Source organism: Chiloscyllium plagiosum, unplaced genomic scaffold (assembly GCF_037043375.1).
Source record: "Chiloscyllium plagiosum isolate Xiang-an unplaced genomic scaffold, Cpla_swu_hap1 HiC_scaffold_18, whole genome shotgun sequence".
Lineage (NCBI taxonomy): Eukaryota > Metazoa > Chordata > Chondrichthyes > Orectolobiformes > Hemiscylliidae > Chiloscyllium > Chiloscyllium plagiosum.
In genome coordinates, this window is record NW_028270156.1 from 27,402,420 (window position 1) to 27,419,712 (window position 17,293).

At 39.3% G+C, this 17,293-nt stretch overlaps 1 protein-coding gene across 2 annotated transcripts in view; it reads left to right on the plus strand.

Annotated features, from left to right (window-relative positions):
• LOC122557702 (doublecortin domain-containing protein 1-like) overlaps positions 1-17,293 on the plus strand; it is a 554,199-nt gene that overhangs the window by 425,803 nt on the left and 111,103 nt on the right. For both annotated transcript variants that reach the window (XR_015760126.1, XM_087996361.1), the window contains exon 21: positions 574-755. Coding sequence is in view for 1 of the 2 variants with exons in the window: in XM_087996361.1 (XP_087852487.1) it covers positions 574-755 (182 nt within the window). In the remaining variant the exon portion in view is untranslated. The remainder of the gene's footprint in view (positions 1-573; positions 756-17,293) is intronic.

The following is a 17,293-nucleotide window of genomic DNA, read 5'->3' on the forward strand; positions in this document are numbered from 1 at the left end:
TATGTGCTGTCAGTAAGAATACTCCAATATGATTGGCTGATCAGCTTGTTTGATATTATCACCACACCTGTATGCGGCATGGTGGCTCAGTGGTTAGCACTGCTGCCTCATAAGCACCAGGGACGCAGGTTCGATTCCAACCTCGGGTGACTGTCTGTGTGGAGTTTGCACATTCTCCCCATGTCTGCGTGAATTTCCTCCCAGAATCCAAAGGTGCCGATTAGGTGAATTGGCCATGTTAAATTGCCCACAGTGTTCAGGGATGTGTAGGTTAGGTGCATTAGTCAGGTGTAAATGTAGAGTAATAGGATGGGGGTGGTATGTCTGGGTGGGTCACTCTTCAGAGGGTCAGTGTGGACTTGTTGGGCCAAAGGGCCTGTTTCCACACTATAGGGATTCTATGATTTGATACCTGAACTAAACTAAATTTGGGAAAAAACAATTAAATCAATATGACAGAGATCGCAAGAACTTTGTGAGTGACTTTTGCTGAGGTCTGTGGCAACATACTGTTGCTGAATGAAAATGTCAATGAAAAGGCATTAATATTACTTTTTAACTTGTTAAAACTAGGAATATGATTGGCCAATTGAGGGGTCCCTTCTCCCCAATGCTCCGCCGCTGCTAAAACCATCTCAGAGAAATCACGCTGGATACACACCTGTGAGAATAAAGGTTCTGAAGAATGGGGAGAGAGACAAGTCCAGGATATTAACAGTTACAGGACCAGATATCACAAACATGCTCAAGAAAACGTAAGACCACAAAATAGCTTTTTCACTTCAGTCACAGTCACTGAATAACAGTGTGAAAGCAGTTCCTATTGAGAGTTCAGCACAAACAATGTACATGTTGAAGTTCTGAAGATTTCATCTTTCCACTTTCACTAAATGATCCACATTCTTACATTAGGCTGCTGCACTGTAAGAACAAATACTACATCCACTGAAAATGTATTTATTAGCATGTTTTGAAAATGGATTAAAATTATTTGAAATGGAACAAAAAAGCTTGAAAAATCCTTAAAGTGATAGGAACAGTCATCTGTTTCTGATTACTTACAGTACGCTGTCTAGATAATAACACACTATCAAGGTATATTATCTGCCAGCAATAGTGGCACATGGTCTCTGGTAAACATTCAATTTAGGACTGTTAAAATCTCTGAGCACTTGAAGTTAGTATTATTCTCGCTCAAGAGTAGAAATTATTGATTGATCTGTAAAGCAATAATATTCTGCACAAGCTAATTGATTGCAGTGTGAGGGTACTTTTAAATTTAAAAAAAAATCATTTGTTCCAGAGAATTCTTGGTCTCTGCAACAAACCTAAAATTTTCTGTACGTTTAGTCAGGGAATGAAAGCATGTGAAGGTGGAGTGTTACACTTTGTTGATTTAGCACTGCATGGATGTAATACTAATTTTGCTACAAACTTGGAATAAATCAACAGAAAGGAGACCATTGTGTCTTGACGGGTATGAACTATACAATTAGCCCCACTCTCTTGCTCTTTCCCTCTGCTTGCAAATATGTTCCTTTCAAATATTGATCTTATTTCTTTGTAAAGGTTACAATGAATTTGCTTCCCTCACCCTCTAGATTGTGCATTTCAAATGCTAAAAAATCACTTTGTGCTATTTCCTCATTTCCCTCTTATCCTTTTGCCAATCATCTATGATATGTCCTCTCTGGATACTGACCCTCCTCCCACCAATACAGACTGTTTTTCCATGTCTATCAAAATCAATGAAAACATACTTCATCAAAACCATAGGGAGTTGTAAACATAATGTATTAAACCTCAGTTCAACCTTGTCTGTTAAAAAACAAACAATCCCAGCCTCTCCCCACCATGTAACTGAAATCTCGTATCCATAGTACCCTATTTGTAAATCCTCTGCATCCTCTTTAAGGTTTTGTTATTCTTATTTACTGCTATATCTTACCTCTGAGTCACAAAATTCTGGGTTCGAATCTCACTCCAGAACTTAAGTACAAAAATCAAGGCCAACATTCCAGTGCAGTACCCAGGAAGAGCAGTAATGTCAAAACTGCTGCCTTTTGGATGAGATATTAAACCAAGAACCCAACTGCATTCTCAGGTGCATGTAAAAGCTTTTCAGCCACTGATTTAAAGAATAAGGGGATTATCTGATGTCGTGAATAATATATATTCCAAATGAACTTTGCACAGGATTCATATTGGTTATCACATTGCTGTTGTGTGAATTTGCTGTATGTAAACTGGTGCCACGTTTCTCTAATTGCAACAGTGACTACAATTCAGAAGTATTTCATTGGCTGTAAAGCATTTTGAGATGTCCTGTGGTTGTCAGAAGTGCTAGGTAAATGCAAGTCTTTCTACTTTTTGCTAAAGCATGTGCCCAGAATCGGAGGTAGTGCTCTAGCTCTGATCAAACCACTGTTCTATAAAGGTTCAGCCTTTGTACAGTATTACTATATTTTCAAAACCGAGAATCCCATATACTTTTCAATAGTCCATCAACTTGCCCTCGACATAGAGACTGCCCAGGAGGCTTTTTGGACTTTTTTGGCAGACTTTAAACTAAAACACAATTAATTCAAGTATGTTGACAACATAGACACCGCCACCCACATTGTAGAAGCGTGTAAAATCGAACTGATGGGAAAAATATGCCACCATCGCACACAGCCATATATAAGCCAAGCTCTCTCCTAGTCTGATACTCGCTGCAGTTTAAACATAGCATGACAGTTACAATTCTTTCTAGTGTGTCCTACCTCAAATCTGAAAAAGGAAACATTGCAACATTTTCAGACTTGCCTCATTTAAGTCAATTAGTATGTTCATGTCTAATTGTGTGTTGTTTTTGATTTTTTTTAGGAGCACACTTACTGATTGTCAGTCTCATTTACAGACATCTTAGGCTCCGTGTTTCTTGGGGCATAAGAAAATGGTGAGAAGGCACTTGTAATTTGCAGTTGCTACAGTGAACACATTCATTGCAGATACTGTGCACAATCCTGGCCAGCCTTACTGAACACTCTCCCACTGTGATGACTGACACAAAAAAGGCTCAAATCTCCATTTTCAAGCTGGCTTTGCAGCGATAGTCCTCATTCTCGATTATAAACCTCCCTTACCCAGGATGTTTTTCTGCTTCTTCATGCAATCTAAACCATGCCACCCCTGGGTTGTTTCTTCCCTTTGTGTGAATGGTCATCTTTTTATTTAATTCATACATGTTTCAAACCACTTCATGAGAAGTCTACTTTCGCTACAAACAAGCAATTGTGATTTTCATAATGTTTCACTTCTACACAATTTAATATTGCAGCCAGACACTATGGTAACTCTGAATTAACTAAGTGGCCATTTTTTATTTGTTATTTTGGTCATTAGTGGTGGAGACTAATGCTTATGAGGGAATTGAATCCAACCCCAGACTTGCACACATTTGCATTTTCCTGCTTTTCTTGTATTTTGCTGCTTTTACAGAATTGTAATCAAGAGCAGGGACTCTGATCATTTTTGCCCCTATCTAGCATAGTAAATATTGGATATCAGGAGACTATTTAATTCCACAAGACTTTTCTGCCAATCAATTAGATCATGGCCCAATTTTAGGTTTGATCATGGTGTATTTTAACTCAATTTACTAATCCCAGTTCACTATAGTCCTATGTAAAACAAATCATCAAACCCAGATTCTAAAATTTTTATTGATCCCTCAGTTCCACGTCTTTTAGGGGGAAATAGCTTCAGATTTCCATCATGCTATGTGTGAAGACATCCTTTCTGACAACATTCTTAAATGGTCTAGCTTAGATATGTTTAATCAAACTGTTCAACCGTGTTATGATGCACCTTGAGAACAAATGGGTCTTGAACAGGAAGTCTTCTTGATGGACTAGCTCTCATTTTAAGGTTATACCTCCTTTTCTCGGTGCTTCGTTATTCATTGAAATAGTTTATCTACTCTATTAACTGCAATCATCTTAAACATCTCAATTTGATTACCTCTTAATGTTCCAGACTCAAAGGCAGACAATTCTAATCTAGGCAACCCTGTCCTTCTAGTTTAACCCATCTTGACATGATCTTGTTGAATCCGTGCTATGTTCCGATCATCTCCTTCCTGAGGTTAGGTGACCTCTATTGAACTCAGTGTTCAGAATGTGGTCTAGCCAGAGCACTAGATAATATAGTTGGAGCATAATTTCCTGATAAGTGAGAACAATTGTAATACTTCTGCTGTCAAGCCAGCAAAGTCAGATTAAAATATAAACTGCATTTGGGCCTGTATACTCCTGTGTTACACTGGGTGGTGCTCTAAACCATCAGAAGAGCTAAGCAGCATGAGCACAGCAAACAATCAAGTAAAATGGACACAAATAAAAAAGGTACAGCTGGAAATAACTTGGTAAGAAACAAACTTCCATGGATTAAAAAGGGGAAGATATTTCCTATTATTTCTTTGATCCTTTTTGGCAGTAATTGGGATAATGGCACATTGAATAGTTTGGACTATTTCTCAGAGGATGGTTGGCGAGTTTCCAAATGAGAAATTTCCAACAAAACTATAAATCATTAGACCATAGGGTATAACAAAGGTCTGGATAAGAATTTTGTTACAAAGCAGAATGCAAAGAAACAAAGTGTAGAACCCCTGTCAGATCCATTTATAGAACGGTCACATTGACTAGAGATCCAAGAAGAGGTAGAACAGTGGAGAAAGGGGATGCAGCAATAGATTTGTAAGAGGGTTATTGGTAATATAAGAAAATGCAAAACAAATGAAATTTGACCTTTTCAGACATGCAGTATATTACTCAATGCCCAAACACTGGGGAACATAGTGAAAGAGTGCATGCAAGTGAATTTTGACATAAAAATCCAGAAAGCCCCTGGGAGTGACACCAGGCACATAATTACAATAGTTTTTAAAGGAAAAACTAACATAATTCTGGGGCGATATACAGAATAACATAAAGTATAGTCCTGCTCTGTGCCCACAAACTGAGCTGAATAAGCAATTTAGAGTCATAAAGTTTTATAGCTCAGAAACAGACCTTTGGGCCAACTTGTCCATATTGAACAATATCTTAAATTAATCTAGTTCCAATTGCCAGCATTTGGCCCATATTCCTCGAAACCCTTCCTATTCAAACACCCATCCAGATGACCTTTGAATGCTGTAATTGTACTAGCCTCCACCACTTCCTCTTGCAGCTCATTCCATACAGGCGGCAACCTCTGCGTGAAAATTGCCCTGTAGGTCCCTTTAAATCTTTCCCCTTTCACCTTAAACCTATGCCCTCTAGTTTGGACTCCCCCCACCCCAGGGACAAGATTTTGGCTATTCACTCTATCCATGCCCCTCATGATTTTATTAGCCTCTGTAAGGTCACCGTTTGGCCTCCAACAGTGCAGGAAAACAGCCCCAGCCTTTTCAACACCTTTTTATAGTTCAAAACCTTCAACCCTGACAATAACCATGTAAATATTTCTGCACCCTTTCAAGTTTAACAACACCTTTCCTATAGTAGGGAGACCAGGATTAAACACAGTGTTCCAAAAGTGGCTCAACCAATGTCCTGTACAGCTTTAACATGATTTCCCTACTCCTATACTCATTCTGGGGAGAAAGCAGTTCTCCTTACGGGTTCAATTCCCGCCTCGGGCAACAGTGTGTGTGGAGTTTGCACATTCTCCAAGTGTCTGCGTGGGTTTCCTCTAGGTGCTTTGGTTTCCTCCCACAGTCCAAAGATGTGCCGGCTAGGTGAATTGGCCATGCTAAACTACCCATAGTGTTAGGTGCATTAGTCAGGGGTGAATGTAGGGGAATGGGTCTGGGTGGGTCACTCTTTGGAGTTTCCTGACTCATTTCAGAATTTATGCCATAGTTACTAATAATGAAGCAGACTCTGAATTACACAGTGGTATCCATACTTAAAATGTTAAAGTATCCCACCTCTCCATGTGAAGCACCTGAAGTTTCCAACATGAAAAATAGCTGCAAACATGTGAAATTACCCATATTCAGGACACTGGATTTGTTTAGTGCAAATGCATTTTGTAGTCACTTCAGAGATATTCTGCCATGAGTAGAAAAAAATTTTCTCCGACTTGTTTGCTGTTCCTGCCCAACCTTACAGAAATTGTTGCAGAGACCAGCAAACTGAAATAACTTGATTCTGAAATATAAGTTAATTTCACATGAGCTTTGCTTCAATTTTCTGATCTCAGTTCTCAACCCATTATCTGACCCCAGAAGCCAGTAAAGTATTGCTGGCTCCTGGGGGGTATCTGACACCCAGAGGATGTTGGGGCCTCAGGAGTGAGATGGGGAGAGTCAGTGGTGTGGATTTTTTTTAAAAAAAACTTGAGATTCCTGAGATAGCAAATGCAGATTCCAATGCATGTCTATTTATACACAAATATTTTAGTTGTTTCCTCCGGCCACTATAAATGCCGGAGGAAACACCACAGAAGCGCTTCACAGGAGGCTCCCAAGCACTGAGGATGTCACCTAGACAGGGGACGAAACGTTTGCAACAAAAACTTGCAGCTCGGCGAACAGAACCACAGCATTTTAGTTGTTTGTTTATCATGTTTGAATATTGTGGGCTGGGAGGTTTGTAAGGAAAGAAAGGTTTACAATTCTCTAACTCCATCCATAATGTCCAAAAGCACTTTGCTGCAATTGGAAATACTTTTGAAGTTTAATCACTGTCATTACGTGAGGAAGGGACTATTGCCTCAATAGTGGACTATGAACGTAAAATAACTTTTAGAATCTGCATGAGAAACATTTACAAATTAATATGCAACCCATGAACTGCATGTGTGAATCTAAATAGCTTATGAATGGATGAAGCATGGACTTACCTACTGTGGAACAATAAACTGCTTCTTCAAACAAATGCAAGATACAGTAAAGAATTGAAAAGTTGGCTTGGAGACAGTATAAACTGGTGCGAATAATGAATACACCTATTTCTATTATTAGCAAACCTCTTAGAAATACTGAGAAATCGGTCAGCTGTGTTCAGTTCAAGCAGAATCATTCAATCTCAGGGATGACTAAAACTTCTACACAGATAATGAGCTGCACATGGAGCGATCTGCTGTAATGTTGAATCAGAAGCCCATATCATGAATCACCCAATATTCTTGAACTTACTGACTTACATTAATTCTTTATCCACCATAGAGTCATAGAGATGTACAGCACAGAAACAGACCATTCTGTCCAACTCGTCCATGCTGACCAGATATCCTAACCTAATTTAGTCCCATTTGCCAGCCCTTGGCCCAGATCCTTCTAAACCCTTTGTATTCATATACCCATCCAGATGACTTTTAAATGTTGCAATTGTACCTGCCTCCACCACTTTCTCTGGCAGCTCATTCCATACATGCATAACCTTCTGCTTGAAAAAGTTGCCCCTTAGGTCCCTTTCAAATTTTTCCCTTCTCACCCTAAACCTATCCCCTCTAGTTTTGGAATCCCCACTCTTGGGAAAAGATTTTGTCTTTTTACCCTATCCATGCCCCTCATGATTTTATAAACCACTATAAGGTCACCCCTCAACCTCTGATGCTCTGGGGAAAACAGCCCTATTCTATTGAGCCTCTCCCTACAGCTCAAATCCTTCAACCCTGGTAATATCCTTGCTATAAATCTTTTGCTATAAATTCTGTGTCTTATGATTCTGTCCCACTAGTTATCTGATGAAGGAACAGTATTCTGAAAACTAGTGCTTCCAAATAAACCTGTTGGATTATAACTTGGTATTGTGTGATTTTTAACTTTGTCCACCCCAGTCCAACAATGGCACCTCCACATCATAACATCCTTGTAAACCAATATCTCAACTTTAAATATCTCTCCGTGCATTTGTCTTGCCCTACTGCAGTAAACATCTCTAGTCTAAAAATCTTGAATTTCTACACTTCTCCAATTCTAGTGCTCTCTCACATATTGCCAATTTCCTTCATCCCACTATGCAGCACCATCCCTTCAGCCACCCAGAGGCTAACTCCGTAAATTCAATATTTTCAAGGCTGATCAAATAAATCAATGGCTTTTACTTGCTTCATTCACATACCCCTGAGAGCAACTGGTAATCAGAAATTAATCAATTGTACCTTAAACATGCTTAAAGAGTGAACCTCCACAGCTCTCTGGTAGAGAATTCCAAAGCCTAATAAATTGCTCAGTAAAATAATTTCCCATCTTAGACCTAATTGGCATCCCACTCATGATTAAATTGTGCTCACTCTCATCTCAGGAAAAAGTCTGGTGAACCTTTACTACACTCTCTCTATGAAAATAACATCTTTCCTGAGATAAGACCACCAAGACTGCACACAGTACTATCCAAGTGATCTAACCAAACTTTGATACAACTGAGGCAAGGCTTCAATGCTCCCTTCATAAACCTTCACTTGCTCCCTACCTCTAGCTCCCTAGTTAAGATGCTCCTAACTATTTGGAAAACCTTTAGTCACCTGTCCTCATGTATCCTTTACTCTGTGTCATATTGTTTGTTTAATTATAGCCCAGTGAAGCAATTTAGGAAAATCTATTAAATGTTTATATAATGACTTTATAGTTATGGTTAAAACATAGCAGCCAACTTAGACACAGCAAAACACCCCACACAGAAACAAGAAAATCTCTGTTCTAGTGATGATGATGGTGGAGACATATCACCTAGAATGCCAGGAAGACTCCTTTCCTCAACAATTACCCCCATAAAAACATCAGGGCATTCTTACTTGCTTCTCTGCTGGTTCAAAAGGTTTGGTATTGTTTGTAAGCCATGATTTGGGAGTGCCAGTGTTGGACTGGGGTGGTCAAAGTCAAAAATCACACAACACCAGGTTATAGTCCAACAGGTTTATTTGGGAGCACTGCCATCAGGTTGACAACCACCTGATGAAAGACCAGCGCTCTGAAAGCTAGTGCTTCCAAATAAACCTGTTGGACTATAACCTGGTGTTGTGTGATTTTTATCATTGTTAGTAAGCACATGGAAGTGACCTAAAAGTAAAATGAAGAACTACAGATGCTGGAAATCTCTGCACATTCTGAAGAAGGGTCACTGGACCTAAAATGTTGCTTTCTCCCCTGAAAGACCTGCTGAGTCTCTCCAATAATTTTTGTTCCTATGCAAATGTCCTATTTGGGTCAAAAGTCTAACCAATTACATGGGCAACAATTTGTTTCAGAAAAAGTTACAGTGCTTAGCCAGAAAAAGGAAAGAGATACAATCTGAAAATTCAGACAAATGAAGTTCAGTTTTGATTTCGCAATGACATTATAGCTCTGACAAAGAACATCAAACACAAACTTGTCTGTTTTCTGGTCATATTCATTGCTTAACTTCTACATTTATCTCTGATTATAAGCATTTACAGGGCTTTTCTTTAAAATGATGCCAAGCTCATTTCAGTTAATGACACAAATATATTGAAAGAGAAGATAGTTTTCTGAAATCTGTTTCATTAAATAATATTAGTAGGGAACTGAAGGGCAGGGGACCTCAAAGTCCATCACAAGAGTGACTTGGTAGCACAACTACTGATACAGCTGTCAAGTCCTAAAGGATATAGATGCTAGACTGAGTCTGTGGCAGGTGGTGAGGGAACCAACAAAAAGGAAAAATCTATGTGACCTTGACCTTACCAACTTACTTATCACAATTGAGTCCATCCATGACAGTGTTGGTAAGAGACGCCACTGCACAATCCTTGTGGAGACAAAGTCCTGTTTTCATACTGAGGAAACCCTCCATTGTGATACATAGTACCATCACCATGCGAAATAGGATAGCCCTGAAACTGATTGAGTAACTCAAAACTGAGCATCCATGATGTAGGCCATCAGCAGTAGAATTTTATTTAACCACCATCTATAACCACATGACCTGGCATATCCTCTACTCTACCACGACCATTATGCCAGGAGATCAAACTAGTTCAAAGAAAAATGCAGAAGCACATGCCGGGAGTAGCATGAGACATACCCAAATATGAGATGTTAAACTGGTGAAGGTACAACAGGACCACTAGCATGCCAGACAGTGGAAGCAGCATGCAACAGATTGGGTTAATTGATCCCACAACTAACAGAGCAGATCTTAGCTTTGTAGCCCTTGCACATTTCGTTAAGATGGTAAATAAATAAACAACCAAGAGGAGGTGGAGGCTTCACAAATATGGGGAAGGGCAGAATGTCAGTGCAAAAGACAAGACTAAAGTATTTACATCCATCTTCAGCCAGAAGTGCTGAGTGGTTGTTCTGTTGTGGCCTCCTCTGGAGGCCCCAGTCACGCAGATACCAGTTTTCAACCAAATTAATTTATTCCAAGGGATATCAAGAAATGGCTGAAGGCATTGGATAATGCAAAGGGCTATGGACCCTGACAACATTCCAGCAATAGTACTGATGATGTGCTGTAAACTAGCCAAGCCCTGGACAAGGTATTCGAGTACAGGTATAGCTACAACACTGGTATCTACCCACCAACATGTAAAATTGCTATCAAGCAATAGAGTCAGAGTCATACAGCACAGAAACAGGCCCTTCGGCCCAACTCATCCATGCTGACCAGCTTTCCTACACTGATCTAGTCTTCTTTACCTGCATTTGGCCCACATCCATCTAAATCTTTTCAACCCATATACATGTCCAAATGTCTTTTAAATGGTGTAATTGTACCTGCTTCTCCCATTTCCTCTGGTAGCTTGTCCCATGTATACACCACACTGTATGTTAAAACGTTACCCGTCAGGTTCCCTTTTAAATCTTTCTCCTCTCTCCTTAAACCTATGCCTTCTAGTTTTGGAATCCCGACCCTGAGGAAGAGACCATGACCAGTCACCTCATCTATGCCCCTCATGATTTTATAAGCCTCTATAAGGTCACCCCTTGGGATCAACCCAGTAATACTTTCTTTGAACTTCGTCCATTGCCAGTATATCTTTCCTTAGATAAGGGGATCCAAACTGTTGTGGGCTTTGCTCTTGTCGTGGGGCTTTTACAAGTTCTCCTTCAGATACAATCTCACAAAAAGGGTTTCAGATGATGGGGGTGAGCAGATAAAGCCAGACCAGAGTGAGGAGACAAAGGAAGGGAAGGTGAACAGTGTACAGGAGTTAAGACAGGGTTAGCAGTACTTGCAAAGGGATAATCTATTCATTGATACAAAGTAGAAGTTGCTGGAAAAGCTCGGGAAGTCTGGCAGCATTTGTGAAGAGAAATCCAGAGTTAATGTTTTGGTTCCGGTGACTCTTCCTCAGAAGTTCTGAGGGAGAGTCACCAAACCCGAAACATTAACTCTGGTTTTTCTTCATAAATGAGAATTTAAGCTATAAAGAGAGGTTGAACAGGCTGGGGCTGTTTTCTCTGGAGCATTGGAGGCTGAGGGGTGACCTTATAGAGGTTTACAAAATTATGAGGGGCATGGATAAGATAAATAGACAAAGTCTTTTCCCTGGGTTCAGGGAGTCCAGAACTAGAGGGCATAGGTTTAGGGTGAGAGGGAAAAGATATAAAAGAGACTAAGGGACAACTTTTTCACACAGAGGGTAGTACGTGTATGAAATAAGCTGCCAGAGGAAGTGGTGGACGCTGGTACAATTGCAACATTTAAGAGGCATTTGGATTGGTATATGAATAGGAAGGGTTTGGAGGGATATGGCCCGGATGCTGGCAGGTGGGACTAGATTGGGTTGGGATGTCTAGTCAGCATGGACGGGTTAGACCGAAGGGTTTGTTTCTGTGCTGCACATCTCTATGACTCTGTGAAATGCTGCCAGACCTGCTTAGCTTTTCCAGCAACTGCTGTTTTTTGTTTCTGACTCACAGCATCCACAATTCTTTTGATTTCATCTACACATTGATTCTTATTTTTGGTTCCACCAGGACCAAATAGTTCCTGATCTCATAATAACCTTGATCTAAATATGGCCAGTTACAGTGTAGAGGTGAGGGGAAGGTGACTGCCCTGACATCAAGGCAGCATTTGACCAAGTAAGGAATCAAGAGCCCTAGCAAAACTGGAAACAATGAGAAATGGGGGAAATCTCTCTGCTCGTTCAAGAGCAGTCCCCAACAACCACCTTTCACTAATCTACTGGTGCAATATTTAATGTATTCGCTGCAAGTGCACTGGATATCTAACCATTCTGTTGTCTTAAAGAAATCCCAGTTTCTAATAGCAACAATACTGTATTTCATTTTAGTCCTCATTTTAGAGTGAGTTGAACAAGGGAGCTATTTTTTAGTCTGTTGATATTTTTGAAACTGATTTATCCCACATTAACTGTACAGTTGTGAAAATTCTGCTGTTATAAATTACTCCATAAAGCAAAGCTGATCCTGAAATTGAAATCTCTGATGCATGGAAAATTAGTATCAGGTATGTTATTAACTAGTCTATATAACAAAATCCTTTTGAGTATTTTCTGAGTACTTCAAATGAAACAAATTTTTGACGCGTTCAGTCATGTAAATACAACTACTACACGTTTATTGCTGCCATGGTCTCTGACATGGAAATACCATTCTGTTGTTCTCATTAAGGTACTGTATGTCGTATCGTTCTTCTAAATGGGTATTACTATTCCTATTACATCATACCAGCAGAAAAATTGAGGATGTACTATTTTTGTCTTCATTGAGCAGTTGAAGATATATAGAAGGTTGTTATTTACCTGTTCCTTACCTCTTTGATTGGTGGTGTAGATTGTACATTTGTCAAGCATAGGATACTTTTCTGAGGTGGGAGTAAAAAGAAAAATTGAACAACTGTAGAAAATGTATGAAATTGCTTATTTCAAATTACCTGATAATTATGGTTTTATATTCCCATAACTGAATTACAGGTGCACGGCTCATTGGTAGCTTTTGTGGATTTATTCCTGTAAAGCACAATTGAATCCCTCTTAATACTCAGCCTTACAAGTACAAACATTGTAGGTTGGATTTGTACAGTGCATACGTAGCTTTGAGGCTGGCAAGAGAAAAAAAATGTGCCTGAGATTACCATACAAATATTTGTATAGATTACATTTCTAAGACTAATGTTTTTGCCAAAAAGCAAGGAGTCGATTTTTACACAAGCACAATTTTTGACGGGTTGAACTCCACACTTTATTTCCTTACTGCAGAATTGCCAGGTCAGAGACTCTTCTCTTCAACCCTGTTATGTTGTGTCCCACAACAGATGTGCAATATACCTTTAAGGGACATGCTCAAAAGTTTGTCAATGTATCATAGCATGTAACCTAATTCATAGACTCCACTTTACTGAGCTCAGTTTTCTTGCAGCATTACACGCTGAAGGAAGTTTGCTGCAGTTCGTCTGAATTATTTTGCTTGCAAGTTATTGTGATTGTAACGTACATATGTAGATATCAGGGGTTGTATTAAAAGTTCATTGAACTGTTCAGACTAATGACCTACATCTCATGCGTTTTGCTATGTGAGCTAATGTAAGTATTACAGCTTGAGAATGATGGATCATCAGTATATCAGCTACCACCTTACACCATGGTGACAATATGATATTAAGTGCCAGTAACTGCTTATAAAGGAAACCTCACTGAAGATTATAATGTGGAGGTGCCAATGTTGGACTTGGGTGCACAATGTTGAACATGACACAATACTAGGTTATAGTCCAACAGGTCTATTTGAAAATACAAGCTACCTAAGACACTGAATTTATAAGTAAAAGATCAGTGTCATACAACTAATGCGATGTATTAGACTTAATAGCCATCTAGCTTTGTCGAATACATCGTATCAGTTGTATGACACTTTGATCTTTTAAATATCAATTGTGTCCTATCTATCCTGCCCATTAACTACCTGAAAAAGGAGCAGTGCTCTGAAAGCTTGTATTTTCAATAAACCTGTTGGACTATAACCTGGTGTAATTGTCATTTTTAATGAAGATTAGACAGCTGTGCATCATAAAGCATTTGAATGACCAGAAACAATACATTTATTAGTGTACAGATCTCCAACTTAAACAGCCAGGGGCAGATTTACCTTTTTAAGACCTATCAAGCTAGGTTTTAAGGTTTAAGACCTATCAAGCTAGAGCCCTCCACCTCATTTACATAAGTAAAAAAATGAAGTTTCAGTTTGCTTTTTGACATAAATTTAAGATGCAAAGATTTCTTATGGATCAGCAGTTAAAAGACTTCTTACACCCTTAACACTTGTAGTCAAAGAATACAATCACAGGTATCCTGAAGAAAATCATTGCATTGCTAACCTAGAGTAGTTTACCTATGTATGATATTTGGAAAGTTTCACCATTTTATCTATCCCAATTTAGTACCATAGTTAGTGTGATGTTGTCAGTCTTTATTTGGTGAAAACTCCCTCTGGTGGCTGAATCCTGGTTTTTCTATCTTGAAGGCACACATCCATGATGACAATTCTGATTGGCTTTTGAGCAGGTGGACACAGTGCATGAACAGAAGAGGGACAGAAACTCCCAGACTGCAACAGAGAAAGGCTGTCTCTCCTCTCTGCAGTGATGTAACTGAACCCTGGAAGATAGCTATAAATTCTGTCCCATTTTAAGTTATTGCCTTTAACCAGTGAAGGGAAGACTGGACAATTAGCATGTCAATTGTCCTGTGTCTGCAGTAAAGAACTGAAAGAACTGAAAGAATGAGAAGCTCGGAGTTCAAAAGAGATATCTCATTGAATCTTGTGGACTAGTGCTATCAAACTGTATTTCCCCAGTTGTTTCTTCACCATCCACAGCATCCATATTTGTTTATGTTTGTCTAAATATATGTGTAGGGGGTTTAAGAAAGGTTAAAGTTTTAGCCAGGAGAATTAAATGTTGACAAGTTGTAGCTTTGACTTTTTTTAATGAATAGTAGGATTTTCTTAGGTGCAGAAACAGTACCAGTGTTTTCTATTAACCTGAATAAGTCAGAAATTGAGGACTTTGAGTAATTTGAATAAATCTTTAACATTTGTGATGACCTGGAGTGGACTTGAGTATCAACACACTTTCCCACGCAGTTCATGACACAAGATAAGTGCAGTAGGAGCCAGAAAGCAGTTTTATCACTGAATTTTTACTTATAAATAAATCATTACCTCCATGGAGACAGACAGTCTTTTCACAAAGCAGGAACAACATGCAGGACTCCCTTTGAAAGCTGCAATGCTCAATTTTCCTGTTTATCTAGGATGAAGAATCAGATATGTCTGTGAAAAACCGAAACTCTGTTTTGGAAATAGTCAGCAACTGATTTTTAAAATTCATTTTCAAACTCTGGTCAAGGTGGTGGGATTTCCTCTGTTTTATTCTTAGGCACCAACTTAAGCTGTGTGGTGAACCTCCTTCAACCTTTGGTGTTCTTCTCCGATATCTTGAATTCTCTAGCTGCTGCCCAATTATTTTTCAGCTCTGCAGTCTGAATGTTATAAAGTTTGAACAGGACAAGTGTACTGCTGCCTTCACGATATCATGTTTCTATATAAGTGGGTGGGAATGGATGAATGCAGTGCATACCACTGAGGTGGTAACCTTGATAGCATGTATTGCTGAGACAAGGAAGTGAACAAAGGACTTCAACAGTGCATTATTCTATGATTCTACTAATTAGTAGGTTTGCTCCAGGGCAATTTTGACTTCAGTGACAAGTGGTGGTAAGTATAAAGGGTTTGGCATCTTTGGCTAAAATAGTCAGGGATCAACGTGTACTTAAAATCAACTATTACTCATATATAGACAATAGGGGTTTTGTTTTCAATTTATTGAGCTGCACAAAGTTCACACTTGAACAGGCCACTGGAGATTCTAAATCACCTAACACTTCCTAATGCCAACATTGAGAGTTCTCCACCTAGGGTATGTGGAACTGTCAAGGTCTCAGTATAACGAGTAGACTGAGGCCAAACAGCCGACATCTTGATGCGATGCAGTAATTACACATGGGAGACATTGAAAAATCCAGTTTGGATGAAAGGTCATTGACCTTATATATTAACTCTTTCTTGGTCTCCACAGATGCTGCCAGACCTGCTGAGTAATTCCAGTATTATCTGTTTCTATTTTGATTCCCAGCTTCCAGCATTTGCTTTTATTTAGCTTAGTCCTGGGCTGCCAATCCAATATTAGGTAGACATTTTCCAGTAATGTGAAGATCACCAATGTAATAAAGAGCCTTCAGCTGCAAGATGTAGCTGCAGTAAAGTTTGACTTCACACATGAACACATTTTGCAGTTAAGAAGATTAATTAATTAATGACTATTTGGATATGTCTTTCAAAGACCTGTCACTGACATGATGGGCCGGAGGGTTTTATTCTGTGCTGGATGATTCTGTACTTGGATTACCATAGTTCTTTGGAATAGGAAGTCAAAACACAGCCCACTGAAAATCTGAGCTTTCTATAAGAAATCCAAGGTCTTAATGATGGGACAATGCTTGATAAGATTGATTCATGATTCTTCAGGTCAATGTCTCCAGAGAAATAGACATTCAATTGAATCAATAAATTATCTTATTATGATATTTTTGAGATACATGGTTGTTTTACAGGCTTGAGGAGGTTAGACAGTGATGTTCACCATGGTTTAGTGCTCAGGCCGCTCTTTAGTTTTGATCAATGCATTACTTCACCGAAGGAAAACAATTAATCTATAGAAAGCAACCATCCCATGAAAAGTGACTGGCCTGGATAGAGTCCCCGGCCGTGCACTCAGGTCCTGTATAGCACGCAAAACAACATTTTTCACTGTGTCTTGTTACATGTGACAATGTGATAAATCAAACTCAAACTCAAGCTTGTTTTTTGGAATACAGAGTAAAGTTTCAAATCTTGCTGATGTCACCACATTTGGAAATATGGCTCACAGTGAGAATGATAGCAATTGATAGCAAAAGGTTATAAATTGGCAGCAAGACAGGGGAGAAGTGGCAGATGGAATTCAATGCAGAAAAGTGGGAGTTATTCAATTTTGGAAGCAAAGGGATAGATAGAGGCTTAACTGGGTGTTTTAGTGGGTGTTTTGGAGAAATCTAGGTGGGAGGGAAGGGTGATGGGAGAAGAGGAAAATAAATGAGCAATGGGGAGGGAGTGAAGGGTTGATCAATGGTGGGTGGTTGGGACATGAGGGAAGGGTTGGCTGCATGAAGGTGGAGAGGAAAGGCATACTGAGTCTTCTTCCACAATGGAATATGAAGCGCTTGGCTGACATCTGTGCGAGTACGTAAAATGACATTTTTATAAAATGCTTTCCCGACAGGGGAA